General features: G+C 51.5%; 2 protein-coding genes across 2 annotated transcripts in view; one reads left to right on the forward strand and one right to left on the reverse strand.

Annotated features, from left to right (window-relative positions):
- Exog (exo/endonuclease G) overlaps positions 1-4,190 on the forward strand; it is a 28,143-nt gene extending 23,953 nt beyond the window's left edge. The window contains exon 6 of the mRNA XM_028856393.2: positions 2,146-4,190. Within this exon, the coding sequence (XP_028712226.1) occupies positions 2,146-2,607 (462 nt within the window). The 3' untranslated portion in view covers positions 2,608-4,190. The remainder of the gene's footprint in view (positions 1-2,145) is intronic.
- A 20,381-nt stretch (positions 4,191-24,571) lies between these two features.
- Scn5a (sodium voltage-gated channel alpha subunit 5) overlaps positions 24,572-27,899 on the reverse strand; it is an 81,984-nt gene continuing 78,656 nt past the window's right edge. The window contains 1 exon segment of the mRNA XM_028856395.1: positions 24,572-27,899. Coding sequence (XP_028712228.1) covers positions 26,815-27,899 — 1,085 coding nt within the window. The 3' untranslated portion in view covers positions 24,572-26,814.

A 27,899-nucleotide genomic window follows, 5' to 3' on the forward strand; every position in this document is an offset into this window, starting at 1 on the left:
ATTGAGCTGTAGCTGAGTGATAGAGGGGTGCTCGGCATCCCTGAGGTCCTTCAGCTAGCGTGAGTTTAAAAAAACCCAAAAGTATAGAAACGGCACATTTCCATGAAGTAAAGCCATGAAATGTAAAATGTCAAACACTTACACCTTTTGTTGGAATTTAAGGAACTCAATTAGAAGTTCTGTTGGCAGCCAGTGAACATGGCCAGTTAAATATTTTTGAAAGCAGCTTTTTGTTTGTGGACAAGGAGCCTTGGAGGTAGAAATGGAGAAGTGACTGTAGAAGGCTCTCCAGGGAGCCGGAGGGTCTCGTGCTGGGTTGCAGTGCTATGGAAAGCCCACCAGGTGGCACCAAGGATTTGCTTACTCCTGGGTCCCCAGCCACTGTAAAGCATTTGAAGCTCATTTCAACTTACACCTCTTTGTGAATATGACTCCAGAGTTGCTGTGCCCTTAGTTCTAGTCACCAGGCCCCCGTATTGTTATTGCCCATCATCTTTTAGCCTCTTGCCACATTCTGTGTATAAGGAAAGCTGTGGGTATTGGGTTCCCCTTCAGATAGTACTTTGCTCAAGAGCAGACTTACTGTTGTCCCTCCCTTTTCCTTTTAAAATGAAATACATAGTCCAGGCTTGTCTTGAGTTCCCTAAGGGTACAGCCAAAGGTGACCTTGAACTTCTGATCCTCTTGTCTTCACCTGAATGCTAGGATTACAGCCTACTCCATCACACCCAGTTTATGCTGTGCTGGAGGGTCAGTGCCAGGTTCAGGAGCCCTGAGCTTCGCTAGTATCATCTACCGGGGATTGGTGAACCTGGTGTGAACATACAACTTCCCTTCTCAGCCCTTTGGCTTTAGTGAGCTTGCTTGCCCTGGTTGCGTAAGCCACTCTTGGGGATAAGAATTTTGAACCTGTGGACAGTGTAATTTCATAAACCTCGCTCTGTACTAAGCCCCAACCAACCATTTTCAGTATGCTCAAAGACAGTTGGTTGTAGATGTCATTCCTGTGGTTGGGTCTTCCCTGAAGTCCTGTAGTTGGTTGTGGCAATGTGTGACAGACAGTAGATGGCCATGGAGTTCTAGGCTGTGTGCAATGTGGATAGGAGTTTTTAAAAATCAGAAAAGACCCCTTTGTTGGCTCTGATCTCGCTGCCTTACTTGGACAGGGAACCTGCAGCCAGAGCTGTCTGACCAGAGGAAACCTGCTGACCGAAGGCAGGGTCTGGAGGCACACTGCAGGCCTGCTCCTTTGGCTAGTGTCATTTTATCGGGGACATTCAGCTTTTGTATTTTAGGTGACAGATGAGGCTTTTAAGTGTATCAGAGGAAAGAGGCTTCATAATTAGTACGGCCAGCTTATGCAGCCAATTTGTTTTCTCCTTTTCTCATTGTGTGGCTACCTTTCCAAAGTGTCTGATTTGACAGCATAATTTAGAAGTTCAATGTTTGATGGTCCAGGAGCATTTGAAACTAAGCAAAAGCAGTTGCACGTGCTTAACTTGAAAAAGTGAGCTGCGATCGAAGTGATCTAGAAGGTTCCATTGATGGATATCTGGGTACTTCTTCAAAGGCTAGCTATTGTTTCTTGGTGAGTTTGCTGAACCAGGGCCGTTTTTACTGTGAGAGCTGAGGATGTTGAAGCCAGCTGTTTTGATTTCTACTGTGTAGAGCATCAAAAGCTCTGATTATGAGATGAAGAGAAAATGACAGCTTTTTCCCACTGAAAATTTAGTGCATGCTTGCGGTACTCTTCCTCCTCTGTCCTGCTCTTTGGGGTAGCATTATTTTAAAGACTGGTTAGAACTGGCCTGCCCGATATTCATCTTTGTTTGACTCTCTTGTAGACGAATTTCTAAACAGTCTTATTAAATAAACACAGAGCCAAATACAGAGGTGAAAGCTGTAGAAATCAGAGTGATAGCCACCCACCAACCTCAGCTCACCACGTCGCTGTAGCTTCTTCCCGAGCGCGCCTCTTGCTGTCTGACCTGTGCCTTTATTCCCTGTTGTTTTCCTTAGCAGTTGGACTGTGATGCGCTGGGTACACTGAGGCTGTTTACAGAGCTTTTCTGGTAATGTATCTAAGGAGTTGTGGGAACAAAACTTTGGAAACTGTTGACACTAATTGGGCTGTTTTGTTTTTAGGTGATCGGTGAGGACAACGTGGCAGTCCCCTCACACCTTTACAAGGTGATTCTGGCTCGCAGAAGCCCAGAATCTACTGAACCACTGGCACTGGGAGCCTTTGTGGTGCCAAATACAGCCATTGGGTTCCAGTCCCAGTTAACTGAGTTCCAGGTGAGCCTCCAGGACCTAGAGAAGATGTCAGGTCTGGTGTTTTTCCCCCGTCTGGACAGAACCAGCAACATCCGGAATATTTGCTCTGTGGACACCTGTAAGCTCCTAGGTTTCCAGGAGTTCACTCTGTACCTGAGCACCAGGAAGATTGACGGAGCCCGTTCTGTGGCCAGACTGGAGAAGGTCTTGGAAACTTTGAAGAGCTCGGGTGTGGAACCTGACGATTACTTCCTGAGTCGCTATGGGAAGAAGCTAGAGGAACTGAAAGCTAAGGAACAGGCGGACACACAGCTGGGAAAGCTGTCCTAGTGCGGGCGGGTGTGAGCTGTCACCCATAGTGAAGAGGCGCAGGCACGCCCTCCAGGCGCTGCTGTTTTAGCAGATTGGTTTTCTTCTTTTCTTTTTTGTTTTTGGTTTTTTTGAGACAGGGTTTCTCTGTGTAGTTTTGGTGTCTGTCCTGGATCTCCCTCTGGCTGGCCTCAAACTCAAAGAGATCCACCTGGCTCTGCCTCCTGAGTGCTAGGATTAAAGGCGTTGCCACCATCGCCTGGCTACAGATTGATTTTCAAGAAATGATGGAATCCTGACTAAAAATCCCTCCAGAGACTCACTCGCTCAAAACTCAGTGTTGTTTTCTTTCACTAGGATCTGCATTGGTGGAGGTGGCTTTTAGAGTTCCTCTCTTATCGTGTCCAAATACACTGTATGGTTTACTTCTTGCTTCTCCTCTCATGACCCTGGTGTCCGTCCTTCTGTGCTGAAGCTTTTCCCAGTGTGCTCTGTATGCAGTGCTTTGTCTGCATTGTCTTGACAGCGAGCCTCTGTGCAAACCACTCCCGTTTTACATGTGGGCAAGGTTGAGGCTTAGAGAACTTTGTGTCTTCCCCATTGGTAGTCTACAGAAGTCATCCAGGGCACCTCAGAGTTCAGACGAGGTTAGGTGGGGTTCGACTCAAGTATATACCTCTATCTGGGGGTATTCCTGGTCCTAGGGTCCGCTTGCTGAGAAGGGTCTCTGCTGGCTGCTCAGGCAGACACTTGGATGCCGGCCTCGGGAAGGAGACAACAGTGAGGGAAGTTCTCCATGGGCTTGACCGGAGTCTGGGGTTCCCTCCGGGGTCACACGGGACGGGATAGGTGTGTACCAAGAGTACTGCCGGGCCAGCACACCACAGGTGGGGAGAGCCTGGGCCAAGGTCCAAACCAGCTTACCCTGTGGCAAGAGCAGCTGTCTTCTGGCTTCCTGTGCTGCTCTCTGGCTGTGGCTTCCAGAGTCTTGAGCTGTCCTAAGTATAGACAGTCCAGTCGCCTCCAGGCAGAAGGTCTTGTCGCAATCTGTCACTCTGCTACTGTCTTTCAAGCAGCGGTATGAGGGCAATCTTTGAGGCCTTGTGTTTGCCTCTGATAGAAATACCGTGGCTTTACAATAAAGATAAGGCAGTGGTTGACCCTGCTCTGCTCCTTCGTTTGAGTAAAAAGAAAAACTTGGGTCGGGCACAGTAGCTGATTAATGCCATTCTGTTTTATCTTACCGTTCCCCATTAGCTGGTGCCAGCCCTTCTAAGGATAGAAAGCCAAAATGTCACTGTGACCAAAAAAAATCTGTTACTTTCTCTCCTCAGAGGAGAGGTGATGGTGGGCCTGGCTGCTTCTCCAGGAGCCCAGGAGGTGTGTGGGACACTGGGTGGGCTGTGTCCTAGGCCCCTCCCCGTGGCCATGCTCCATTCTGTTGTGCTGGCCTGACTTGCTGGTGGCCGTGGAGGTGCCCCCTGACCCCGGCCTCTCCTCCCAGATGGTGAAGAATCTTGACTGTATCAGTAAGTTAATGTATCTTGGGATTATATTTCCTATGAAATATTTCCTGGTCATCAAAAAAAAAAAAAAAAAAAAAAGATAAGAACATAACAAAAACACAGTATGCCAGACCTCATTTTGTTTTTCTTTGGAATCTTTATATGAGTGTTTTGCTTGTATGCATCTGTGCCCACATCGTGAGTGCCTTTGCCCACAGTGGTTAGAAGAGGTCATAGGATCCCCTGGAAATGGAATTACAGATGGTTCTGAGCTGCCATGCCAATGCTGGGAATTGACTCGGGGTCCTCTGCAAGAGCAGCCAGGACTCTTAAGCACCGATCTCATTTTTTAAGTGTAAAATTTATATTGATGTACAACAGTGGTGTTTGAATTGTTGTGTGGACATTTTCATTAAGAGTGCCCAAAACAAAGGTTTAGAATTTCCCTCTGGGTAGGGTCACTCTGGTGGCCCCCTTGATTTTTCTGGATTCCAGTGCAGTAGATCCCAGGCCTCACTTGAGTCAGAAACATAATGTTGTGACCCGCCAAACCTGCGTGGGTCATTATCCATTTGTTACCTGGGTGGGTTCCCTAGATTCTCAGGTGAGCCTGGACCACTGCCCTTTGTACCATCTACCCTTCTAGTTCCCGGTCTGAAGGTGTGGCCAGGCTGGGAGGGCTCTCCTGGGGGAAGTCTCTGTGGGTAGGGGATTTAATCCTTTGTCTTAATTTCCAGTGACATCTTCAGACTCTGGTCTCTGGATTGAGGCTGTTGGCCCGAGTTGAGCACAGCAAAGGTCTTACTGAGTTAGGAAGGTTAGGGAAAGGGATGCCAGCCCTGAACTACACACACACACACACACACACACACACACACACACACACACACACAGTGCAGCTGTTTCTGCACCTACATCTGAACAGTAGAAACCTGTGCCCTCCTCCTAGGCCTTTGGTTAGAGCCTGGCAGGAGAGGCAGCCTGATCCTGAGGGAGTGGTTTCCTGCAGAGCGTGCAGCCCGACGCTAGAGTGGTCCTCTGTTGCCATGTCACCTGTGTCCCCTGCCTGTCCCACTCCGTTTATGGCAGACTTCGTGTTAACAGCCTGTTATGGCGGGGATCTAACCTGCATCCCATCAGCACATCCCCAACCTGGGCAGTTTGGAGGTGAGGCCCAGCTGGTAGAGGTAGGTCAGTGGAGGCGGGCTTTGAAGGTCATACCTCGCTTGGTTCTGGCCCCTGTATTTTGCTTCCTGCTACCATGTGGACACGCTCCACCTCATGATCCTGCCTCGGCAGACAGCCGTTCCTACTGCCGTGCCTTCCGGGCCATGGTGGACTGAGGTCCCTGCAGGTGTGAGTTCAGAGGGCCCCGTCCTGGAGTCGCTTCTGCTGGGTGACTTGTCACAGTGACGGACGTGACAGGCGGTCTACCCTAACCCTGAGCCTGCTTTGTAGCTAGAGTTTTCCTGCCTGGCCCACACTCAGGACAAATCTCTCTCACCCGCCAGTCCCACAGCCGCTCAGACCCAACCAAGTAAACACAGAGACTTATATTGCTTACAAACTGTATGGCCGTGGCAGGCTTCTTGCTAACTGTTCTTATAGCTTAAATGAACCATTTCCATAAATCTATACCTTGCCATGTGGTTTGTGGCTTACTGGCGTCTTCACATGCTTCTTGTCATGGCGGCAGTTGGCAGTGTCTCTCTGCCTCAGCCTTCCACTCCCCGGAATTCTCTTCTTGTCCCACCTACTTCCTGCCTGGCCACTGGCCAATCAGTGTTCTATTTATTGACCAATCAGAGCATTTGACATACAGACCATCCCACAGCACTGCTTGCTGCGGCTCTCCTTCCTGCTTGGCCCTCAGCCCTTTCTTTCCTGTGAGCCTTTCCAATACTCCACTGTCTTTAGGCCCCCAGAGCCTACTCGCCAGTTGCCCTGGATCTGCATTCAGCCTCACTTTGAGAAAAGAGTCAAGTTATGGAAAAGACCAAGCAGGGGGCTTTGTTTGCCTGTTGACCTGAGCCCAGTGGAATTGGGGACAATGGAATTGGTTATGGACATTGCCAATGTGGGGCTAGGGTTGCTCTGGTCTGAGTGTCCGGAGTACCTCTAGGGGTCAGTATGGCCTCTTCACAAGGGTCAGCTAGGCTGGGCTGTGACAGCAGCTGTAGTGGCTGCTCAAAGCCTCCCTCACAGAATGCCTTACATGCCAGCCCTGAGGCCTGTCAGGAGAGCGCCGGGTTACCTCAGCCAGCAGGCCTCAGGTTTCTACTCCACAGTGATCTAGTAGCTTCATTTCTCTCAACTGTGTTCAGAAGTTCCCAGCTTCAGAGTGTGGGAGAGCGCAGTGGCGGTCCTCCCAGTGTTTGTCTCAATGGCTCCTCTCTGTTGGTTGTTTTATCTTTGGGGGGACCTGCCACCCAGCTCCCAAATAAATCACACATGGAGGCTTATTCTTAGTTATGAATGCCTGGCCTTAGCTTGGCTTAGTTTCTAGTCAGCTTTACTTAAATTATCCCATCTGCTACCTTTTGCCTCTGGGCTTTTCCATTCTCTTACTTCCGTAAATCTTCCTCTTACTCCGTGGCTTGCTGTGTAGCTGAATGGCTGGCCCCGATCTCCCCCTCCTCTCTTTTTCTCCTATTTATTCTCTCTACCTGCCAGCCTCGCCTATCCTTTCTTCTGCCTTGCTATTGGCTGTTCAGCTCTTTATTAGCCCATCAGGTGTTTTAGACAGGCACAGTAACACAGCTTCACAGAGTTAAACAGATGCAACATAAACAAAAGTAACACAGCTTAAAATAATATTCCTCAACATCTCTCCACCTGTAGCCTTTAAAATCAATTTGTCCCTCCGAAAAATTAAGTTGAGGCATGACAAGTTACTGTTTAACACTCGAACTTAATGTAGCCTATGATTAAGGACATTCCTCTATATTTCTGAAATATGTTATTAAATCCAAGAAAATTACCAAAATTTCTTCTAGGTTTGGTACATGTCTAAATCCTAGCAATTAGGGGGAGGCAAGAGGGCCGTGGCAGCCTAGCTACAGAAGATCCTGTTTGAAAAAGGAAAATTTATCAAGAATCCATTTTAGTAGTCCCTATTAAAATTTGCCAAGTTATCCAAAATACTGTTTATACTTTTAAATACATAGGCTTCAGTTTTAAGCTCCATATTGTTGAATTTTATTGATCTAGATCAGTTAATATCAACATGTGGGTCATGACCCCTTTGGGGGCATCAAACCACCCTTTCACTGGGTTCTCCTAAGACCGTTGGAAAACACAGATATTTACATTACAGTTCATAACAGTAGCAATTTTTTTCCCCATTCTTCAAGATGGTTTCTCTGTGTATAGCCATTGGCTGTAGATCAGGCTGGCCTCGAACTCACAGAGATCCTACGTCAGTTTCCTGAGTGCTAGGATTAAAGGCATGTGCCACCACTGCCTGGCTAACAGTAGCAAAATTACAATTATGAAGTAGCAACGAAAATAATTTTGTGGTTGGGCTCACCACAATATGAACTGTATTAAAGGGTCGAAGTAGCCGGGCGGTGGTGGCGCACGCCTTTAATCCCAGCACTCGGGAGGCAGAGCCAGGCGGATCTTTGTGAGTTCGAGGCCAGCCTGGGCTACCAAGTGAGTTCCAGGAAAGGCGCAAAGCTACACAGAGAAACTCTGTCTCGAAAAACAAAAAAAAAAAAAAAAAAAAAAGGGGTCGAAGCATCAGGAAGTTTGAGAACTGCTGTTCTAGAGCAATTATCCACTTGATCTAAATATATATATGGATTTTTCAACTGCTCCCTTGAGATTTTGATTCAGGAGATCTATTTGGAGATTGGAATTTGCATTTATTTTTTATTTTTTTTATTTTTATTTTTTTTTGTGGTTTTTTGAGACAGGGTTTCTCTGTGTAGCTTTGCGCCTTTCCCGGAACTCACTCTGTAGCCCAGGCTGGCCTCGAACTCACAAAGATCCTCCTGGCTCTGCCTCCCAAGGGCTGGGATTAAAGGCGTGCGCCACCACCGCCCGGCTTGGAATTTGCATTTTTAAGAAGTTATTTTATGCCGGATGGATGGTTGTGAGCTGCCATGTGGGTGCTGGGAATCAAACTTAGATTCTTCGGAAGAGCAGCCAGTGCTCTTAAACACTGAGTCATCTCTCCAGCCCCAATTTTCATTTTTTAATTTAAAAATGTGTATTTGCGTGTGTGTGCCCTTGAGCCCGTGGGTGTGAGGATGAGGAGAACCTCAGCTGTCAGTCCTTACCGTCTGCCTTGTTTGAGGCAGAGTCTCCCGTTTAATGCACACCAGGCCAGGTGGCTCGTAAGCTTCCGAGGTCTGGCTCTGCACCCCCATTTTGCCTTAGGAGTGTTGTGATTACAGACATGTGCTGCCATATCTGGCCCTACCTATGTTGGGGAATTGGCACTTGGGTCTTCTCACTTGTGGAATTGACAGCTTACCCAATGAACTGTCGCCCCAGCCCTGGAATATGTAATTTAAAAAGAAGAATGGTGCGTGGAAACATCTTCCAAATGCAAAGATAATTTTCTCTGTTGAAGAGAACTTTGTCCTTTTTTTCTCTTGATTTATTGCATATTTTTTTCCGAGGGGGGTACTACATATGCATATGTCCTAGGTTTCTTTTTGATATGTCTCTTCGTATCGGAGAAACTATTAAGCTTAATAAAATTTGGTTGTTTTGTGATTTGTTTTTAAGAAAAGAACAATGGTGACAATGTGATGATCAGCCAGGCTGTTCCCTCCATGCTCTCACCTTCCTCCTGATGCTGCCTTTTACCTGAGGGTCCTTTCAAGAGCGGCAATTCATAGACACTGGGGCAGCTGACTCATGTTCTTTTTGGTTTTTCGAGACAGGGTTTCTCTGTGTAGCTTTGCGCCTTTCCTGGAACTCACTTGGTAGCCCAGGCTGGCCTCGAACTCACAGAGATCCGCCTGGCTCTGCTTCCCGAGTGCTGGGATTAAAGGCATGCGCCACCACCGCCCGGCGCTGACTCATGTTCTTGTACAGGGCCCTTCACAGTACAACACTCAGGATGTGCTACATGGAGTCCAGGGAGTGGCTGACCCCTAAGCATGTTCCAGTTTTCTCACCGTGTGCTGGTCTTTCAGCTGATGTGCCGTCCAGTCAGTGTGTCGCTGTGTGTTCGGATTGTCAGTCTGTGGGTCACAAAGGGGAATCTTGTCTTCTTTTGTTTTTTTTTGAGACGGGGTTTCTCTGTGTAGCCTTGGCTATGCTACAACTCACTCTGTAGACCAGGCTGGCCTCGAACTCAGAGAGATTCGACCACTTCTGCCTCCCGAGTGCTGGGATTAAAGGCATGTGCCGCCGCCCCTGCCGCCGCGGCGCAGAGGGGAATCTTAAGTATGCCAACTGTTAAGGTTCCCTTGTTGCAGTTTCTACCCATCTCAGACAAGTTCACATCCGTGATGGTTCGGATTTATTTAGCCAACTGACTTGTTAGCTGTGCCTCTCAGCTTTGACATTGCAGACTGAATAAACAGGCTCTCAGTGCGTGTTTGTTAAAAACGATGGATGGAGACAAAACGGGGAATCTTGTTAGAACAGAATTCATTTTACGTGGCATCCCCATGTCATGTGTTCACCCATTTCATGCGATGCTGTGCTCTGATAATGTGTGTTAAGTTCATAGTTGTTTCTTTACAAAGGATAACAATGGCTGGGCACGGTGTAATCCCAGCTCATAGGTGGATCTCTACTGAGCTGGAGGCCAGACTGGTCTACAGAGTGTGTTCCAGGCCAGCAGTGCCAGCGACATAGTAAGACCTTGTCTAAGAACAACAACAACAAAACCAGTAGTTAATTTATGCACAATACGGAAACGAGTCTCCATAATAGTTTGCCTGTGACTCACTCCAGGACAGCGAGAGGGCCTGCCACATCTGTAGGTCCATGGGTTGTGGCTGGACCAAGGCTTTGGAGGTAGGAGCAGGTGGGGTATGCTTGAGATGGGGACCCATCCCATCTTCCCGTGCTTCAGCAGGGCAGCCTGGGCCAGCTGCCTTCTGCCTTCTTAATGAGGCACCAAATATGGGAGCAGGTTGAGAGGATTGCATACATAGTGTGCAGGTGGGTAAGTTCTTAAGTGGTAGCCAGTTACTTGATGGCCAGCTTACCAGTGACAGGTGGAGATCAGTGAGAAGGTGCAGCCCAGCCTGTGATCTTTAGTTGTGGACCAGGCAGGACAGTTCTGTGTTTCCATAAACCCTGAAACTATCACGTTGCTGCACACCACCACATCAGTGTTTCCCAGCCCTCAAAGCTCTTCCTCTTCCAGGCGCCCGCCGTTTGGGAGGGGCTGTGAGGAAGCTCAGCTCTAAGAACTTGGGTTTCCAGCCTGTGGTCTAATGCCCACCCCTGTCTCTCAAGGTTGCTCAGTAATTATCACTTGGCTTAGTTCAGTCTTTCATGCATCCACTCAACCCTGCTAATGTGCTAGAGGCAAACACGTAATGGAGTTGACTCCTTTCTGGGTCCCCATTGAGTTCTGCAAGTAATAGCTGGTTAAATGTTTGGAGTTGCCCAACAAGGCAGAAAAACTGAGTGAATCCTGTTGAGTACTAGTGTTCCTGTTCTCCCAGTGGGGGACCCAGGAAGGCTGGAGACAGTCTGGGGACAATAGAGTAATGGGCTATGAGACCAGAGTTGAGCATTGCTGACCCTGTGGCCTGGTCCCTCAGTCCCCATGCTTTAGGCCCTGCTGTGTCCCGTTTCTGGCCTGAGGCGATCCTTTATGGTGGGTAGATGGGAGAAAGGCGGTGAGTGTGCTGAGCTGGGCCTCCTGGGTGCTTGTGCTCAGCCTCTGTCTGATCCTTTCTGTCCAAGTGTCCTCGAGGGCTGCAGGGCGGGGCCAATAGCAGGCCGTGACCTGAGTTCCGGACAGAGCGGGCTCCTTGGTCCACCATCAGGCAGGACAGTATTTTAGTTCTCTCCCACTACCCGTAAAAGACCCCTGCCTTCCCGTGCCTCTCCCCACCCTGGAGAGCACCTGAGACCCCTTGCCAGCCCTTGTCATCTGTGCACAGACGGAACATTGGCCGTCTTGTCCTAGGTGAGTGGAGCCAGGACGTATGTCCTTGTGCCATCTTTCCCTGTGTGAGGCTAAGACTCAGGCTGACACAGTAACTGCGCCCCTCACTCCCTCCACTAAGCCTTTCTTTGGTCTGTAGGCTGTGGCTTAGACCCTAGCATGTCTGGTCTGGGGTCAGCCTGGATTCCGACTCTGACTCTTAGGTGTGTTTGTGATATGATTTCAGGTTAGCGGCACCTTACTCCTCGGTTCCCTACCTGTTAGGTAAGGAGATGGGCTAGACAGTCCCAAGGGTCCCTCCCCACTTGGTGTCCTTTAGTTGTGCAGGGCAGAGTGTCTTCCTGGGGAAAGGCCATCCGCAGGCGTGGTTTGCAGAGGAGGTAGTGGTGCAGGTGGAGGCTGCAGGGGCGGGCAGAGTGGCTGAGGGCCTCTGAGGAGGTGTGAACGAGGGAGGCAGAGCAGGACTGGTGTGGACAGCCCTGTCCCTGCCTTATCTCCTGTCCAGGACACCCTCTCCACACCCCAGCCCTGATAAGCAGGTGTGAGCCATGGCCGCCTTGTGACAGGCCCTTCGGCAGGGAGGGTGATGGGGGGGGGGGTCCACTCCGCTTCTGAACTCACGTCAGCATCTTTCTCCCTTCACTCCTGTTTCCCTTCAGACTAGACAGCCCCAATGAAAATGGCATCATTCCTGACCCTCAGTCTTGGCTCTAAGATGTCTTTTCTGCTGCCTGAGGTTCGGTGAGGAGTACATCTTGCCCAGTTTTTTGGCAAAGAGCCAAGGGGGAGGGGTCATCCCATCCCCCACCCCCAGGGACAGTTCCTGCAGTGACCCCTGTCCTGGGCTTGGCACATCCAGCATTTCTTATCACCTCAATGACTGGTCCTCTTGTCTCCTCAGCCAGCTGCCAGCCAACTTCCAGTCGCTCTGTCTGGGTCCACATTCTCCTCTAAGGTCCTAGCTGTTGCTCAGAAGCCATTATGCAGGCCAGGGAGCTGGCTTAGCAGGCTAACAACACCTGCCATCAAACTGGACAACCTGAGTTCAGTCCCCAGGATCCTTGTGGTAGAAGGAGAGAACCAACTCTCATAAGTTGTCCCCTGAGCCCCACTTGTGCTATGACATTCGTACACACACACACACACACACAATATAAAAAAGGTCAAGACCCTTTGTTGGTAGATTCATGAGAGTGGAATGGGCGGAGAAGTCTTGGAGAAAGAAACAAGTTTGGAGCTCTAGAGAAGACAATGCTCAGCCAAAGCCACAGGAAACCCCCAGGACTCAGGGTTTCTCCAGGTTCCTGTTCCCTACACTCTAAGCCCTCAAGGCTTAGGCCTCTAAGCTGAATGTCCACCTTCTGAAAGCCTCAGGTCTGAAGATAAAATCTTGATCTTTCAGACTGCAAACATTCTGCACCAGACAGCTGTGTGCTGTGTGCATGTTTGTGTGCACCCGTGCGTGAGTGTCCGTGTGTGTCCCTGTGTGTGTGTGTGGGGGGGGGGAAGCAGGGAGAGTGAGGGGAAAGGGCAAGGGAGAATGTGGGGATAAGAATTGCTCTGTCGGGTCCCATGCTCAGCTTTCTGCATGGCTCAGGAGGCAGAGCAGTGTACAGGCTAAGAGCACAGACTCAAGCCAGACAGGCTGACTTGGTGTCACATCCTAGCCTTGTCATTTTAGCAGATAGGGAAGCTCAGACAAGCAGCTTAACCACTGTGTGCCTCTGTTCCCCCACCCCCGTAAGCCGAAGCACCTGATTTTAATGTAAGATTGTGCTATATAAACCAGAGCATCATGTGAATACCAAACAGCCCTCAGGAAGCACCATGTGACTGTTGGCTACTAATATTTTAGTAAATTTTATTTTAATGTCATGACAAACTCAGAGAAACATTGCAGCAATTCCTATGTGCTTTTTATGCAGGCCATAGCTGTCTGTGTTTTACTCGCTTAGATTATCATTCTATGCTCATGTAGATACATAACCTCTACATTATACATTTGTGAAACAACATATAATTCAACTGCATACACATTTTTCTGAATTATTTAAGAATAAATTGAAGATAATTGTGGTTTCTGTCACCTTCTAAATTTTTCATTATCAACGGGTGGTGGTAGCACACACCTTTAATCCTTCACTTGGAAGGCAGAGGCAGGTGGATCTCAGGGAGTTTGAGGCCAGCCTGGTCTACAAAACGAGATCCAGGACAGCCAGGGCTGTTACATAGAGAAACCCTGTCTTGGAAAACAAATTCTTCATTATCTGATGGTAAAGGTATACTCCCATAAAGCCACAGTGCAGTTGCTAAAATCATGAATTCTAGCATTGATCCAACACTGTCATCTAGTCCATGGTCCCTGTTCACACGCCATCAGTTGACTGGATCTTTTCTCCTTTATGTCTATTATTTACTGTCCCTGAGTCACCCATCACATCTAATTGTCATGGCTTTCAGCATCCTTCAATCTGTAGGAAATCATCACCTGTTCTTTGTGTGTCTTGAACTTGACATTCTGAACAGGACAGGACAGCAATTTTGTAGAATGCTGCTGCTCGGATTCTATTTGATACTGTCTGCTGGTTTCAGGCTATGCATTTTGGACAAGATTATTGCAGAGGTGACGTTGGGTATTTCTGATGTCAGGCAGCACATGGTGTCCTTTTCCACCCGTTGGAAATTCTCCCATTGGTTGCTTGGTTGCAGTCGGCCAGGTCCTCTTATATAGTTCCTTTTCCTTTGTTCTTAACCTGTAATTGCGGGAACTGTGTTGGTGTCCTATTCTTTACCAACGTTACCCAACCATTTTTCACCCCTCTTGAGTTCCTGCTTGGCCCATCCAACCTGGCCTCTGTGTCTTTTGACATCCCTCCATCAGTCTTTGGGCACTTTATGTTCTAGCATAACATAATGTTCCAGGCACACTTGGTGTTTTCTCTGCTCTAACCCTGAATTAACCACTTTACCTAGGAGTTCTGGTTCTTTTTAGTGGACAATGATACTAAAAACCAAGATTTAGGTGTTGATATACTGGTTGACACTGGCATGTCCCTGCTTCCAGCCGATGTTTCTATGTGCGTGCAATGGTGGGGGACAGCTGAAGAGATCATGAGTGAGATGACCTGTGTGAGGTCCCCGTCCTTCCCTGCTTCCCTCCCCTTCTGTCTTCATCATGACCTCATCTCCCCTTTCTTCATCAAGCATTCCTTTGGACATTCCAGTTGAGGAAGCCTCTGAAGCCATCTCCCCTGCTGCATGTGTACTATCAGAAACAGACAACTATGTGACCTTTCTGTGTGAAGAGCCAAAGGCAAAGATAATTCCTGAGAAAGTTTGTGCTTAGGACAATCTGGTGACAAGGTGACTGGGAAGACACATTTGGAAGGTTTCCACCTGGAAATGTTCCTTTCTCCTGCATGAAAGCACTCGGACCTAAGACCTTGTGGAGGTTGGCTTTGGGCATCTGTTGGAGGTCTGCTGTCCATGTAAGTCTCAGGATTCTGAGAAGCAGCCAGGAGAGTTTAGACGCTGGCATCACCCTCCTATCCATAGGTAGCGGACAGTGGAGAACAGAAGTGACAATCTAAGGAGGCCACTGGGCTGTTTTCCTTCGTTATGGAGCTGTGGGATGGGTGGGTAGCTGTGATTTCATCCCTGGTTAACTCTTTGGAGACTGGACTCAGTGTCCTCTCCTTGAAGTCCCTGGTGTGCTAAGCTGTGGTCCCTAGAACAAGTAGACAAGCATCCAGGAGCCTCTGGGAAGAAGGCTGTCTTCTGGGGTTGAAGTGAAGGAGAACTGTTGAGGTAGAGTCAGGCATCCACAATAAAAGCTTTGAACCAGGAGTCTCGTGTGATGACCGAGGTTAACAGGGGCCCAGCCTTGTTTCTGGTGGGGCTGATGTTGAGAAGTCTAGAGACTCCCCAATGTTCAAGATGTGCTTTGTGCTCAGACTGCTGCAATCCACAGGGATCCCAGAGATGAGGTGAAGTGGGGCGCCTGCTCCTTCCGACTGTCTTCTGGTCTGTGGTGTGCGCTAGACCCAGAGGGGGGTGGCAATGCTTCTTAGATCCCCCCCTTCCCCGCTAGTGTGCGTGTGTGTGTGTGTGTGTGTGTGTGTGTGTGCGCGCGCGTCGTGTACATGCATGCCACGAAACACTTGAGGTCAGAGGACAACTTGCAGGAGTCTCTCCTTTCCACCACGTGGGGTTCGGAGATTGGACTTAAGGTCCTTAGGTGTAAAAGCAAGCACCTTTACCAGCTGAGCCAGCTTGTTGGCCCATGTTTTCTGAATTTTAAGACAGGGGCTCTGACTGTGTCTCTGGCTGGCTTCAAATCCATTGTGTAGCCAGGCTGGCATTGATGTTACTGTGTGGTGCAGGCTGACCTTGCATCTGTGGTCCTCCCACACCAGCTTCCCACATCTCGTGTGCATTCCTCATTGGTTAAAAGGAAAAGTTTGCCCCTTTATGCTGTGAGCTGAGGAGGTAGTTAACACAGCCGTGTTCACACCAGCAGAGAACCCAGTGTTGTACCGTGGTCAGATGCACCTGTGCTGCCTTCAACAGGGAGCTGGCCCTTTTTAGAGCTCCTGCTGTGAGAGGCAGATCAGGCAGATGGGGCCTTAAGACCATTCTTAGATGGCATACGTCCTCAGTGGCTCACCAGTTCCTCTTGCAGTCTCAAGGGGGCAGTTGGGGTAGGAGGGTCAGCCCAGGAGGAGGAGGTCACCATAGCATCTTTTCATCTGTCCTAGGCCTAACCCACCATCATCTCTCCCTGTAGAGGTCACTGGCTCATTTTTCACCCACCAATCTTGTCTTGCACAATTCCTTCCGGAGGGTGGGGTCTTGCTGAAGCACAGCCTCATGAGCAGCCACAGCCCATAAACAAAAGTATTTGCTGGAGTGGCCTCTTTCAGCAGCTGCATATACCTCAGGTCATGTCCAGGCTCCTCTCCTGGACCTCTATCAGCAGCTGCATATACCTCAGGTCATGTCCAGGCTCCTCTCCTGGACCTCTATCAGCAGCTGCATATACCTCAGGTCATGTCCAGGCTCCTCTCCTGGACCTCTCCAGCCTGCACCACCTCTTATTTGCTGGCTCCACCCACATGGACCATGTTGCCCTTCTCAAATGGGTCATGTCTCCTTTACCTCAGAATCTCACACTTACCCTCCCCTCTGTCTGAAAATGCCCTCTTTAGGTCAGTTCCAATGCCACACATCACCCCAGCTCTCTCCCCGAACTGTTCTCATCACAGGGACCGAATACCCAGCACGAAGTGGCATGGGGAGCCGGGGGAGCTTACTTCTGAGGTGCAGTCCATCGTGTTTCGGAAGACAATGTGACAGTGGTCCCAGGTCGATCAGGAAGCAGAGAAGGGAACGCTGGGCTCCATGCTCCCCCCTTTTGCTTTTATCCAGTCTGAGTCCCCGCCTGCAGGATGGTGCCGCTACCCTCAGTGTTCCCTACTCAGGTAACCTTCTCTGGAAAGGCCCTCCCAGTCACAGCCAGAGGCATGCATACGTCAGCAATGCCTAGTGTTTATTAATCATTAGTTCCTTTAAGACAAGCCCGAATTTGCTCATTACTGTAAGATGCTCCAAACACATTTGCTACATGAAGAATGGGCAGGTGCCTTAGTTTCCCCAGCTAGTTCCATGCTTCAGACTTCATTTGGTGACAGTGAGGAAGGGAGGAGGGAGGGAACCCCTCTGGCTCTGGAGCCTCCTGCCACCCCTGGGGTGGTTGCTGATGTCAGCCTAGATGGCTGGGCTTCAGCTCCACTGCCCAGCACATTCCCACCTTCCCCTCACGGGTATCTGGAGAAGAGAAGTCAGCCTGGCAAGGCAGGGGGAGGGGCAGATGCGTGGCTTGGCAGCCCTGACCTGCCTGATCTTCAGCTGGGGAGGACGTTGTTTTTTTAGGGCCTCTGAGGCTAGAGCCTGGAGGCAGTGGGTATTGAGGGTGGCACTCAGGAGGCAGCTGAGGAAGAACAGGGTGTGGGGTTGCCAGGGTGCAAGAGAGTCCTGGTGGGGAGCCTGGCTGAGTAGGCTGAACAGGGCTGCCCACAGTCAAGGAGGTGACAATGAGGTGGAGAGCATGTTTAGTGGAGATGAAGGGCTGGGAGGAGGAGGGGAGAAGTTGATCTCTCCCCAGCCTACCCCCGTCCCTTGCCCTCCACTTCTCTCTGGTCTGATCTCCTAGAGTTCCTAAAGCTCCAGCCTTTGAATGCCTTCCTTCTGCGGGCTTCCCGCTGCACCCCAGCACCCCACCTCCTCTCCTTCCTCGGCGGCCCGGGCTCTGCTGAGCTGCATGTCCTCCGATCACCTCTCCCCCATGTCTGTGGCACCTGGCACCAGCCCCAGATCTGCCTGTGTTGATCTCCTAAGGCAGCTGCCCTCCTTCCCACCCCACTGCCCTGGAGGGAGGAGGCCCAGGGAAGGGAGACACTTAAACTGGAGTCCAGCTTCCCTGTAGAGGTCACATGGGTCCCCACAGAATAGTGGAGCTGACTAGGAGAGAGTCATATGGTGGACTGGCAGGCATGTGGAACCCACAGGGTTGGAGATGAGACCTTTAAAGGCATTTTACTTCCCCCAATGCCTTCTCCTCCCCCATAACTCACTGAGGAACTGAGCCCTGGGCCATTGGGGGGTGATTGGTCAGGTAATGAGGTCAACTTCTTGCTGCTTTGTGTGCATAGCTCTAGCCTTCCCTGCTGGCATGGCTGTGGGGGTGGCCCTCTGCTGGGGAAGGGACCTGCTGGAGCATGTCACTGAACCATAATTCTGGAACTCACTGGGTGGCACTGTGGTTGGCAGGCACTGATTGTCTAGCTCTCCACCTGCCATCAGTGAGACACAACCTTCTTAGCAAGGAAGAGCCACTCAGGAGTTAGTCGTGATCATTGCCACACTGGACATTGACAAGGTGCTTACCATATCCGGGGATGGTTGCATGTTCCCTCCATGTCTGCGCATACAGAATCACACATACCCCATTTCACAGATGAGGAGGTAGAGCTGGGTCATACAGCGAGCCTCAGCACAGAACACTGTCTCACTTGGAGTCTGGTACCTCCAAATGATGCTGAAAGTGTTTGTGTCTCTATAGAAAGTTTCAGAAACAGTGGCAGAATTTCACCAGAGATAGAAGAACAGCCAATCACTACATGACAAAAAACTCAGTCATTAGCACCAAGGAAATTCAGGTTCAAATTGCTGAGACACAAAACAAAAACCCACAACCTACCCCCCAGAATAAACAACCAAAAACATTTACGATCTGGGTGTGATGGTACACACATTTAATCCTAGCTCTTGGAAGGCAGTGGATCTGAGACCAGCCTGGTCTCTAAAGTGAGACCCTATCGCCAAAACCAGCAGCCAACCACCCATTCCTGAGACAGACCCACCTAAGCAGGTGATGCTAACAGAAAAATACAAAGATTGACACAACCGCAGGGTGAGGGATAGGGGATGGCTTGATGGTTAGTGGGATGGCTTGATGGTTAGTGGGATGGCTTGATGGTTAGTGGGATGGCTTGATGGTTAGCGGGATGGCTTGAAGGTTAGTGGGATGGCTTGATGGTTAGTGGGATGTCTTGATGGTTAGTGGGATGGCTTGCCACCATGCCTGATGATGTGAGTTCAACTGACTGCTACAAGTTGTCCTCTGACCTCCAGATATCCATCTACACACACACATTAAAGGCAGAAATGTTTAAAAGGGTGAATTTTATTGTGTGTAAATTATACCTCACTAAATAAATCTAATTTAAAGACAGTGGACTGTAGAAGGGTAGAAGACAGGATGCTCACTGTGTCACATTGTCATTACAAGAATCTATATGGAATCTATAAAATGACTTGGAGATAGAAGCAGGTGAGCCTGATTCCCTTGGAAAGCACTCTGCAGAGGATCAGCCAGTGCAGAGGCCTAAGCCAGTGGTGCCTGCTGCATCTGGAAGCCAGCAAGGGGGTACATATGGCTGAGTGCAATATGAAGTGCACTAAGGGAGGAGGGGGTAGGTGGTGGGGAGCCAAGCCTACCATGGATGACCAGGATGGGGGATTCTAGAGAGTTCTAGCAGAGCAGTGGGTATGAACAGGCTGCGTTGACTGATCCCCTACTGATGGATATGCTAACAATCAGGAACAAGAGCAGTTAGGAGGCCACTGGGAGAATGGGGAGGAGGTGCTCGGAGCACTGTGGAGGACTCCGGGAGAATGGGGAGGAGGTGCTCGGAGCACTGTGGAGGACTCCGGAGAATGGGGAGGAGGTGCTTAGAGCACTGTGGAGGACTCTGGGAGAATGGGAGGAGGTGCTCGGAGCACTGTGGAGGACTCCGGGAGAATGGGGAGGAGGTGCTTGGAGCACTGTGGAGGACTCTGGGAGAATGGGGAGGAGGTGCTCGGAGCACTGTGGAGGACTCCGGGAGAAGGGGAGGAGGTGCTCGGAGCACTGTGGAGGACTCCGGGAGAAGGGGAGGAGGTGCTCGGACACTGTGGAGGACTCCGGGAGAAGGGGAGGAGGTGCTCGGAGCACTGTGGTGGCAGCAGGAGTGATGAGAACTGGCTACCTTGGGCCGTGTTCTGAAGGCAGAGCCAGTAGGATTTCCTGCCGGATTGGATATGGGGTGTGAGGGAAAGAGAGAGGTAAGGATGACATCAAGGTTTTTGGCCTGAGAAGCGGAAATCCGGCTGGGCACCTCCATGGACACTGCTTAGTGGTTTTAACTGTCTCTTGGGGCCTGTGGGTGAAGTCAAGGCAGAGGGAGGCTCAGGTCAGCCCTGCTCCTGGCTCTGGGCTCGGCATGGGCTGTGCATCCCGGTTATTTTATTACACTTTATTTATGGCCTTATTGGCTTTGTCATTTCCTCGTCTCCTGTCTGGAGTGAAGGCTATAAACGTGATGGATTGGTCCAGGATGCAGGAGGCCCAATTATCTCTGCTAAACCGGCCTCTTCTCTTGGGCAAGCCCTCCTTGTCTCTGCTGTCTTGCCATGTGTCCACAGCCCTGAGCAGGGAAGGGGGCCGGCTCTGGCTGTCCACGAAGAGGGGTCTTCCCACGGTGAGGAGCAGACAGATGATTTCCAAGGAGAGATGGCTTTAAAGACAAATCCTGGAGACAAGCTACATTCAGCTGGGCATAGGTTGAGACAGACAGGAGGACAGGACATACCGCTGGTCAGCCAACCCACATCCGGACTTCTGCTGGGACCTCAGATGCTTCTCAGGAATCCGAGCCGGCCTGTCTCTCCACAAAGGCCGCGATGGTGGGTCTTTTCTTGTCAGCAGCAGGTGCCTGGCAGCTGCCCAGGATGCCAGCCCTGTGAGCTGGCATGGGAGGAAGTGCTTGTTAGAGTGGCCGTCACTCGTGCTGGACTCAGGCTGGCTCCGCTCTCACCGCTGCTCAAGGTGGCTTGGGATACCCATGAAGAGCGATGTCAGCAGCTTGGCCTTAAGGTCCCTGTGAGACACCCTGCACCTCAGAGAACTGGGCACCTGTCACCCTTTGTCATTTCTGAGCAAAGTCCCTCAGCACCCAGTCTGCTCAAAGTCTCCCTGGCCACTCTGCCTTCTTCTGTTCCTGGGAAAGTGCTGAGGCTGTGGCCTAAGGGGGTTTGGGACAGGAAGCCTGAGATTCATTCCTGGCATTTGGGTATAGGTGAATCCATCTGGGTGAAGATCCCAAATAGGCCTGTGTCTGGCTTATTTCCAGAAAAACACATAGTGGACGGTAGTACTGCATGGGGGGAGGGGAGCTGGAGACCTCAGGAACAGGAAGGGCTCAAATGGAGTGGTCCAGGTGAAGCCGCATGGTGGATTGGTTGATTGATCAGTCTACTGATTCTACAAATATCCTCACACCTCATTTGTGATGGGCGCCAGGGCTAAGGCTGGAGTCAAGGTTGTGAGCAAACAGCCTGGCCTGGCCTGCTGCAGCCTTTAGTCTGGTAAAGTCAGGTTGCTCAGAGTCCTGAGGGCAGGGCACAGGGCACTGTGGCAGCCAGATCCTGAGAAGCAGCCAGGGTTGGGCGGCACTGGGGGGAGGCTCCCGAGCCCATTAAAGGTCTCCGTCGCACCCTTGCCTTGCCCCTCGTCACCTCCCTCATTGCGGCCTCTGCCTCTAGGAGGGCCCAGACATCTTTCTCCCTGTCCCTCCCGACCTCCTGGACACCGAGTCTCGTGGCTGTCAGGGCTGATGGTGGAGGGTTGAGGGCATGGGGCAGGGTAGCTGCCAACGCTGTGGCCCTGGGGTGAGAGCTGACGTCTGTCCAGGAGCATCTCTCTCCCTGCCAAAGGGTTGAGATTCCCGGCTGCATGCCTTTCCCCTTGACACAGGAACTGGCATCTGCCACTCACCGTCATCTGTACCCAGACCCCAGCCTCAACCCCATTTGGCCTGGTGATAGCTGTGACATTTTAGCCCCAACCACAACACTCTCCAAGGTGGTTGAAGGCCCCACATAGAGGAGATCAGGACCCCAGACTCGGAACTCTGACCTCTAGAACAGCGGGAGATGCTGATCTAGCCTGAGGGTGTAGTTAGTGTCCCTGGAGCATGGGAGAGAGAAGAGCGGAGCCCTGTACATCCCTGTGGTGGGGGCAGCAGCCTCAGACTGCTTTTTCTTCATGTAATCCTTCCACACCCAGCCTCCGAGGGAGGTCTCCAGGACACAGTGGTGAGGACAAAGAACATGAGCCCACGCCTGGTGTTTCTCTTAATTCTTTTTTTATGTATCTGGATGCTTTGCCTGCATGTATGTCTGTAAACCACATGTATGCCTGGTGCCCACAGAGTCCAGAAGAGGGTGTAAGATCCCCTGGAACTACACTACAGTTGCAGATAGTTGTGGACTGCCATGTGGGTTCTGGGGCTCAAACCCAGGTCCTTGGGAAGAGCAGCCAGCGCTGCTAACCACACAGCCCTCCTCCAGCCCCTCTGCTGTTTCTTTTACATTCTAACCCGTGGACATTTTCATGAGACGTTTATTTGCCGTCCCCTGGCAGGGACCACACAGACACTCCCCTGAGCCCTAGACACATGTGAGATGGACTCCACGAAGTCACACGTCCCCACCACACAGGGTGCCACTGGGTTCAGATGCTTATTAAAAAGCTGGTTGTGGCCTCCTGTCCTAGGATGCGGACTGCCCTTTGAGAGGCACTGGTTGGTTGAAGGAAAATACAATGAAGAAGGTGACCGAGGGAGTGACCAGCAGTGTCGGGGTGTGAGATGATTGTCTTTCACGTGGGGATCACTTACAAGGGAATGTCCTCAGACCCCCGGTCTCATCGAGGGTGTAAGAAGAGCTGAGAAAGGGGAGTTGAGAGCTTCAGTGAGCAGGTTCCTTTGAAGAGTCTTTCAATCTTCTGTTTCCAGGACCCTGGACCTTTGCTTGAGGAAGGGCCTGGGAGACAGGTGTGTGCCACCTCCTAAACTCAGGCTTCCGGTGTGTGTGTGTGTGGGGGGGGCTGCGCTTCTGGAGGCTTCTTGGGGAACTGCGGCGTGTCAGACATGGAGGATGCAGCCTTGTTAGGCAAGCTCAAGGGCATGGTGATTATATTGGTAGGAGGCTGGGTGGACCTATGAGCACCCAAAGAAAGGACAACGACCATCCGGGATCTGGAAAAGGAGCATCTCTTGGGAAACTGCAGGGGGAAGGCACGGCAGTGGTCTCCTAACAGACCACCAAAGTGTCCCTAACTACACCTGGCTGGGAGAAGCCACCCAGCCACCCTGCCCCTAGCACCGGACATGATCATGCCAGGCTGAGAACACAGGAAAAGCAATGGTAGGCTGCTGTTCTGGTCCCCAGGCAGACACCACAGGCTCTGCTTGTCCTCACCCAGGCCCAGGAAGGGGGTTCCCCATTGAGTGAGTGAGGGGCAACGAGATTGGTTTGTTATATCGGGGTTCCTGTTTGCTCACCACGCCATGGGCTTTTGTAGAGAGGAGAGCTGTGAGAGGAAGTTTCAGGATGAGGGCCAGTGATGGGTTGGGAGCTGGGCCATGTCAGGCAAGGTTCCCAGAGGAGAGTCCTGACCCTGAGAAGAACAAGGGGTGTTCTGGGTAGAGGGCACAGCAGCTGGTGAGGCAGGCAGGAAGAGCCTGCGGCCTTGAGGGCTGGAGAGATGTGGTTACAGAGGTCAATGGGGCCAGAGGCAACAGAAGCCACTGAAATATCACCCTGGCCACCGAGGAAAGGGTGTGCAGCAGATAAAGTTAGCAAAGGAAGTGCTTGGTGGTCTCCAAGAGGCAAGACAGACCCCTAACCTAACAAGGAGGACAAGTTAGACCTGAGCAGTGGGGTTTCAGTCACCGAGGAGCTGGGGCCCCCAAGCTTGGACAAGGTGTGTTGGTGTTAGGGTGGATATTAAAGGCATTAATGGGCCTGGGGCGAGGCAGGGAGTTAGTTGAGTTCAGCATTAGGTGGTCTGGCTAGAAGGTCTAGAAATACCCAGGGCAGGTTGCTGAGCGCACTGGCCTGGGGCTCGGTGGAGAGGCCCTGGCTCAGGACAGGTTCGTCTTCAAAGCCATACTCTTTTCACTTTCTGGAAGGGCTTGGGGATGGAAAGACGCAATCAAGAGCCAGGAGAAGGCAGGGCAGCAAAAGAGAAAAGCAAAACCAATCCACCAACCACAAGGGTCCGATTATAAGGTCCTTAGTGGTGTCGAAGGCACGGAGATAGCGGGGCGGGCCTGTGGGGAGGACTGAGGGCAGGCTTGCTGGGTACACACGCTCAGTTCTACCAGATGAAGAGCTCTGGGGGTTGGCAAGATGTGGACTATCACTGAACTGGGCACTTCGCACAATTAAGGCGATGAGTTCAATGCTATGTGTATCGTACCACTGTTAATAGATTCTGAAACAGAGCTGGAAAGGGTGGTTTGGGGGGGGGCTTTCTGGGGTGACCTGCTGCACACTGAGCTAAGGGTTTGCTTGTCATGACAGAGGGTATTACTGAGTCTAGCCTAAGGAGGTCCTGTAGGCTGGCAGCATGGAGCTACAGTGGACTGAGGGACCACGAAGCCAGGGATCCGCCCTGGGGCTGCCTCTGGTTTGGCACCTGGGGGTGCAGTTTCCTTTCTCCACAGTGCCCTAGAGCAGGAGGTCCTGAAGGAACGGCCTAGGTATCCTCTTCTCCTGGGGGTGTGCTGCCCATCTGCACCCCACTTGTGCTGGCTGGACCCTTGCCTCTGGCCAGTCTCCACGGGAACAACCTGAAGTCATTCTTGAGTCCTGAGCACCGTCACTGCCAGTTTCCAGACCCGCTCAGGCCAAGGCTTCCTCCCAGGTCCTCCAGCCTCTGCCGTCCTGCCCCTTCCTCAGTGCCCATGTTACACCTCAACCCAAGAACAGAGCCCAGGCCAGGTCATGTAAGCCATTTATTAGTTTGTTTGAAAAATAATGTATTTCATTTATACACGAAGCTTGGTGAGAAGTGCTCATTGATTTCGGACAACACCTGACATATATGCACGCCCCTCCTCCTTCAATTTTCTTACCCCCCCCCCTCCCCGCGCATCGCTGTGCAGTTCTGGAAAAAGAGACCATGCCGAGCCAAGGAGCTGGGACGCGCTGGCTCCTGCCCTTGGTCATCCTGTCTGTGGCCAGCCCCAGGCACCTGTCTTAAGGCCCTGAGGCTATCCACACACTCGAAACCACAGTGTCCTTCCGGCCAGCTGGGACGGCAGCCCTGCCAGCCCCAGGCCACATTCCTGCCTGAGCAGCATGACGTGAGCGCCAGGGAGGGACACACATCTCTCCAAGCCTTGAGAGCAAAGCACAGATCTACAAAAATAAGATTTCCACTCAGAGAAGCGTCACCAGGACAGTTAAAACCAAGCTCCCCACACTGGACTCCATGGGGACACTGGATAAGTCTCCAGGGGTGGGTGGGGTCGGGGCCGGTTGCCACCAAGGGAACTGAGGTGATAAAAAGAAATGTAATACTTGACTCGCCCACAGCGCCCCTCTTCAGCACTGCCGTGAGCGTCCAGCCCTCCGACGACTCGGCGAGGTAGGTAGGAGCAGCCAGCCTGCAGTGGGCAACAGTGAGGCTGAGGTGGCCTGTGAGGTGGGTGCCCCCAGCCGAGGGTGGCTCTGCAGGAGAGCTAGACCTGGGCAGCCGAGTCCCTGCCTGCTCAAGCTCCACTAGCCAATCTCGTCACCTCAGCGGTTCTCTACATTAAAAAGATTTGCATATGCTAAATAGGATTGTCAGCAGCTGAAGAGGTCATGGGGATAATTGGACTAGTAAAATCATTTTTCCCTGAAAAAAGCCTTCTCGGAAGACTCCTGGGATGGTCAGACCCCTGCCCTCAGGGATCCTGCGTCCGGACAACTCCAGACCGTTTGCTGGGTCTCGATGCCACACTGCCTCCTTCCCTAATGGGATAAATGGCTTGTTCCCTCCCAGGGCACAGAACCAGGTGGGACCATCCAGGGCCTTTCTCTAGGCAAGGCCAGGCTGCTCCCCTCCCACTTCCACAGTGTCTGAAGAGGAGTTGGAGCCCCGATGGGAATCCTCTCCACAAATGCTCAGAGGCAGAGAAACCCCAGGGGAACCTGGGAAACGGAGACCACGTCCTTTGTCAGGTGGACTGTGCAGCTGCCATGGCTGGGCACCGTTCAACAGCCCACGTGGAACAGCCTTCTCTTCCCTTGGCTTGTCGAAAGGGCCTGCCACAGCCCTGGAGCAAGCCAGTGCCTGGCTGTGAGGGGGGCTGGCCCCCTCATACCCTTGGGTTCCAACATTAATACTCTTACGGGAGAGGGAGAAAGAGCAGAATCCGTCTGAGACCTAGGCTGCTCGTCGGGGAGCTTTTAATTTTCATAGCACTGACCCCGGTGAAGCCTGAATAAAAAGGAAAATGAAATCCTGGGGACAACTTGGGTGCAGAGTGAGCGCCACTGGAAGACCCTCACGCTTTGGGGCCAGGAAGGAAACCTGTGTCCCTTGGAGCAGCTCTCCACACTTGCCTGAGGGGATCCTGGGCCCCTGAGGCCTCTGTCCGGCCTGGTGTGTGAAGTGTGTGTGTGTGTGTGTGTGTATGTGTGTGTGTGTGTGTGTGTGTGTGTGTGTGTGTGTGAAGGGCTTAGGCCTTCCTGGTTCCTCCTTTGGGCATGAGGCCTGAGGAAGCCACACTGGATCCTACTTAGCTTTGAGAGCAGAGTTCGGCAGCTCAATTGACAGTCTTGTTCAGGGTTGAGAAGAGGCAGTGTGAACTGCTGCAGATGTTCATGGAAAAAGATGTTCTTTGCTCAAGTAAAAAAATATCAAATATAATAAATCTATGAAAGCCTGTTCACAACATGTACAGTGTGTTTTCCATTCCACCTCAGAGGCTGGGGCAGAGTTGCTGTTCAGAGCCTGGCCAGACAGGCTACTAGGGTATGCCAGGCCTCAGGGACAGGCCTCTACCAATAGGGGTTCCTCCAGCTGCTTCTGGCTTCAACGCAGACACAGAACTCTGCCTTGTGGTTCCTCCAAATCAAGGCTCATCTGTCACCTCCGAAGCCCGAAGCCAGGAAGGCCTCAGCCGACACTGGTTTTAACTGCATTCAGGTTTGTCACGATACAACAGGGTATGCCACGGCCAGCGGTGGACGGGCTCACACTATCGATTCTCGGTCCCTATCTGGAGATGGAGGGAAGTCTGCGAGATCTTCACTACGGCTATAGTCAGACGCTCGCACTGGGAGGTTGTCGCTGGTGGCTCTCGTGACGCTGTCGTAGGACGGGGGGAAGGATGTGGAGGAGATGGATGAGCTGGAGGGTGGACCACTGCGCCGGGAGAAGTTCTCATTCATCATGTAGGCGATGAGACCCTCTCGCTCAGGAGCATCCTCATCAGAGAGGCCACTGCCCGCCTGCTGGCGGAAGAGGAAGGAAGCGTGCTTCACTGACCGCTGCAGCAGGTGCCTCCGGAAGGCCCGCTGGATGACCGTGGCTGACACTTCCTCATGCTTTCGTCGGAGGGTGGTGGTGATGGGCTCGTAGGAGATCTTGGAAGGATTGGCTGCCATGAACTTCTCCTCCATCTGGATCTTCAGAGCATCCATTTCTCCAGACTCCCCGAGTACCCTCTTGGTGAAGGCAAACAGGATATCCATACAGTGGATACGATCCCCGCTCACCATGGGCAAGTCCATGTTGATGAGGCTTATCTGGTTGGGCTTGGCGATACGGAGTGGTTCAGACAAGGCATCTGCGAAGTCGGACAGGGCCAAGTATTCAATGAACTGGGTGGCCTCTGGGTCGAACTTCTCCCAGATCTCATAGAACATATCAAAGTCGTCCTCGCTCAGGGGCTCTGTGCTCTCCTCTGTGGCCACACTGAAGTTCTCAAGGATGATGGCGATGTACATGTTGACCACGATGAGGAAGGAGATGATGATGTAGGTGGTGAAGAAGAGGATGCCCACTGCTGGGCTCCCACAGTTCCCCCGGGAGCCATTGCTGTTGGGTAGGTTGGGGTCGCAGTATGGGGGGCCTGTGTTGAGGATGGGGCTGAGGAGGCCATCCCAGCCGGCTGATGTGGTGATCTGGAAAAGGCACAGCATGCTGTTGGCGAAGGTCTGGAAGTTGAACATGTCATCGATGCCAGCTTCCCACTTGACATAAGCAAAGTTGGCCATGCCGAAGATGGAGTAGATGAACATGACGAGGAAAAGCAGGAGGCCGATGTTGAAGAGGC

The sequence above is a fragment of the Peromyscus leucopus genome, chromosome 7, assembly GCF_004664715.2.
Source record: "Peromyscus leucopus breed LL Stock chromosome 7, UCI_PerLeu_2.1, whole genome shotgun sequence".
Classification (NCBI taxonomy): Eukaryota; Metazoa; Chordata; class Mammalia; order Rodentia; family Cricetidae; genus Peromyscus; species Peromyscus leucopus.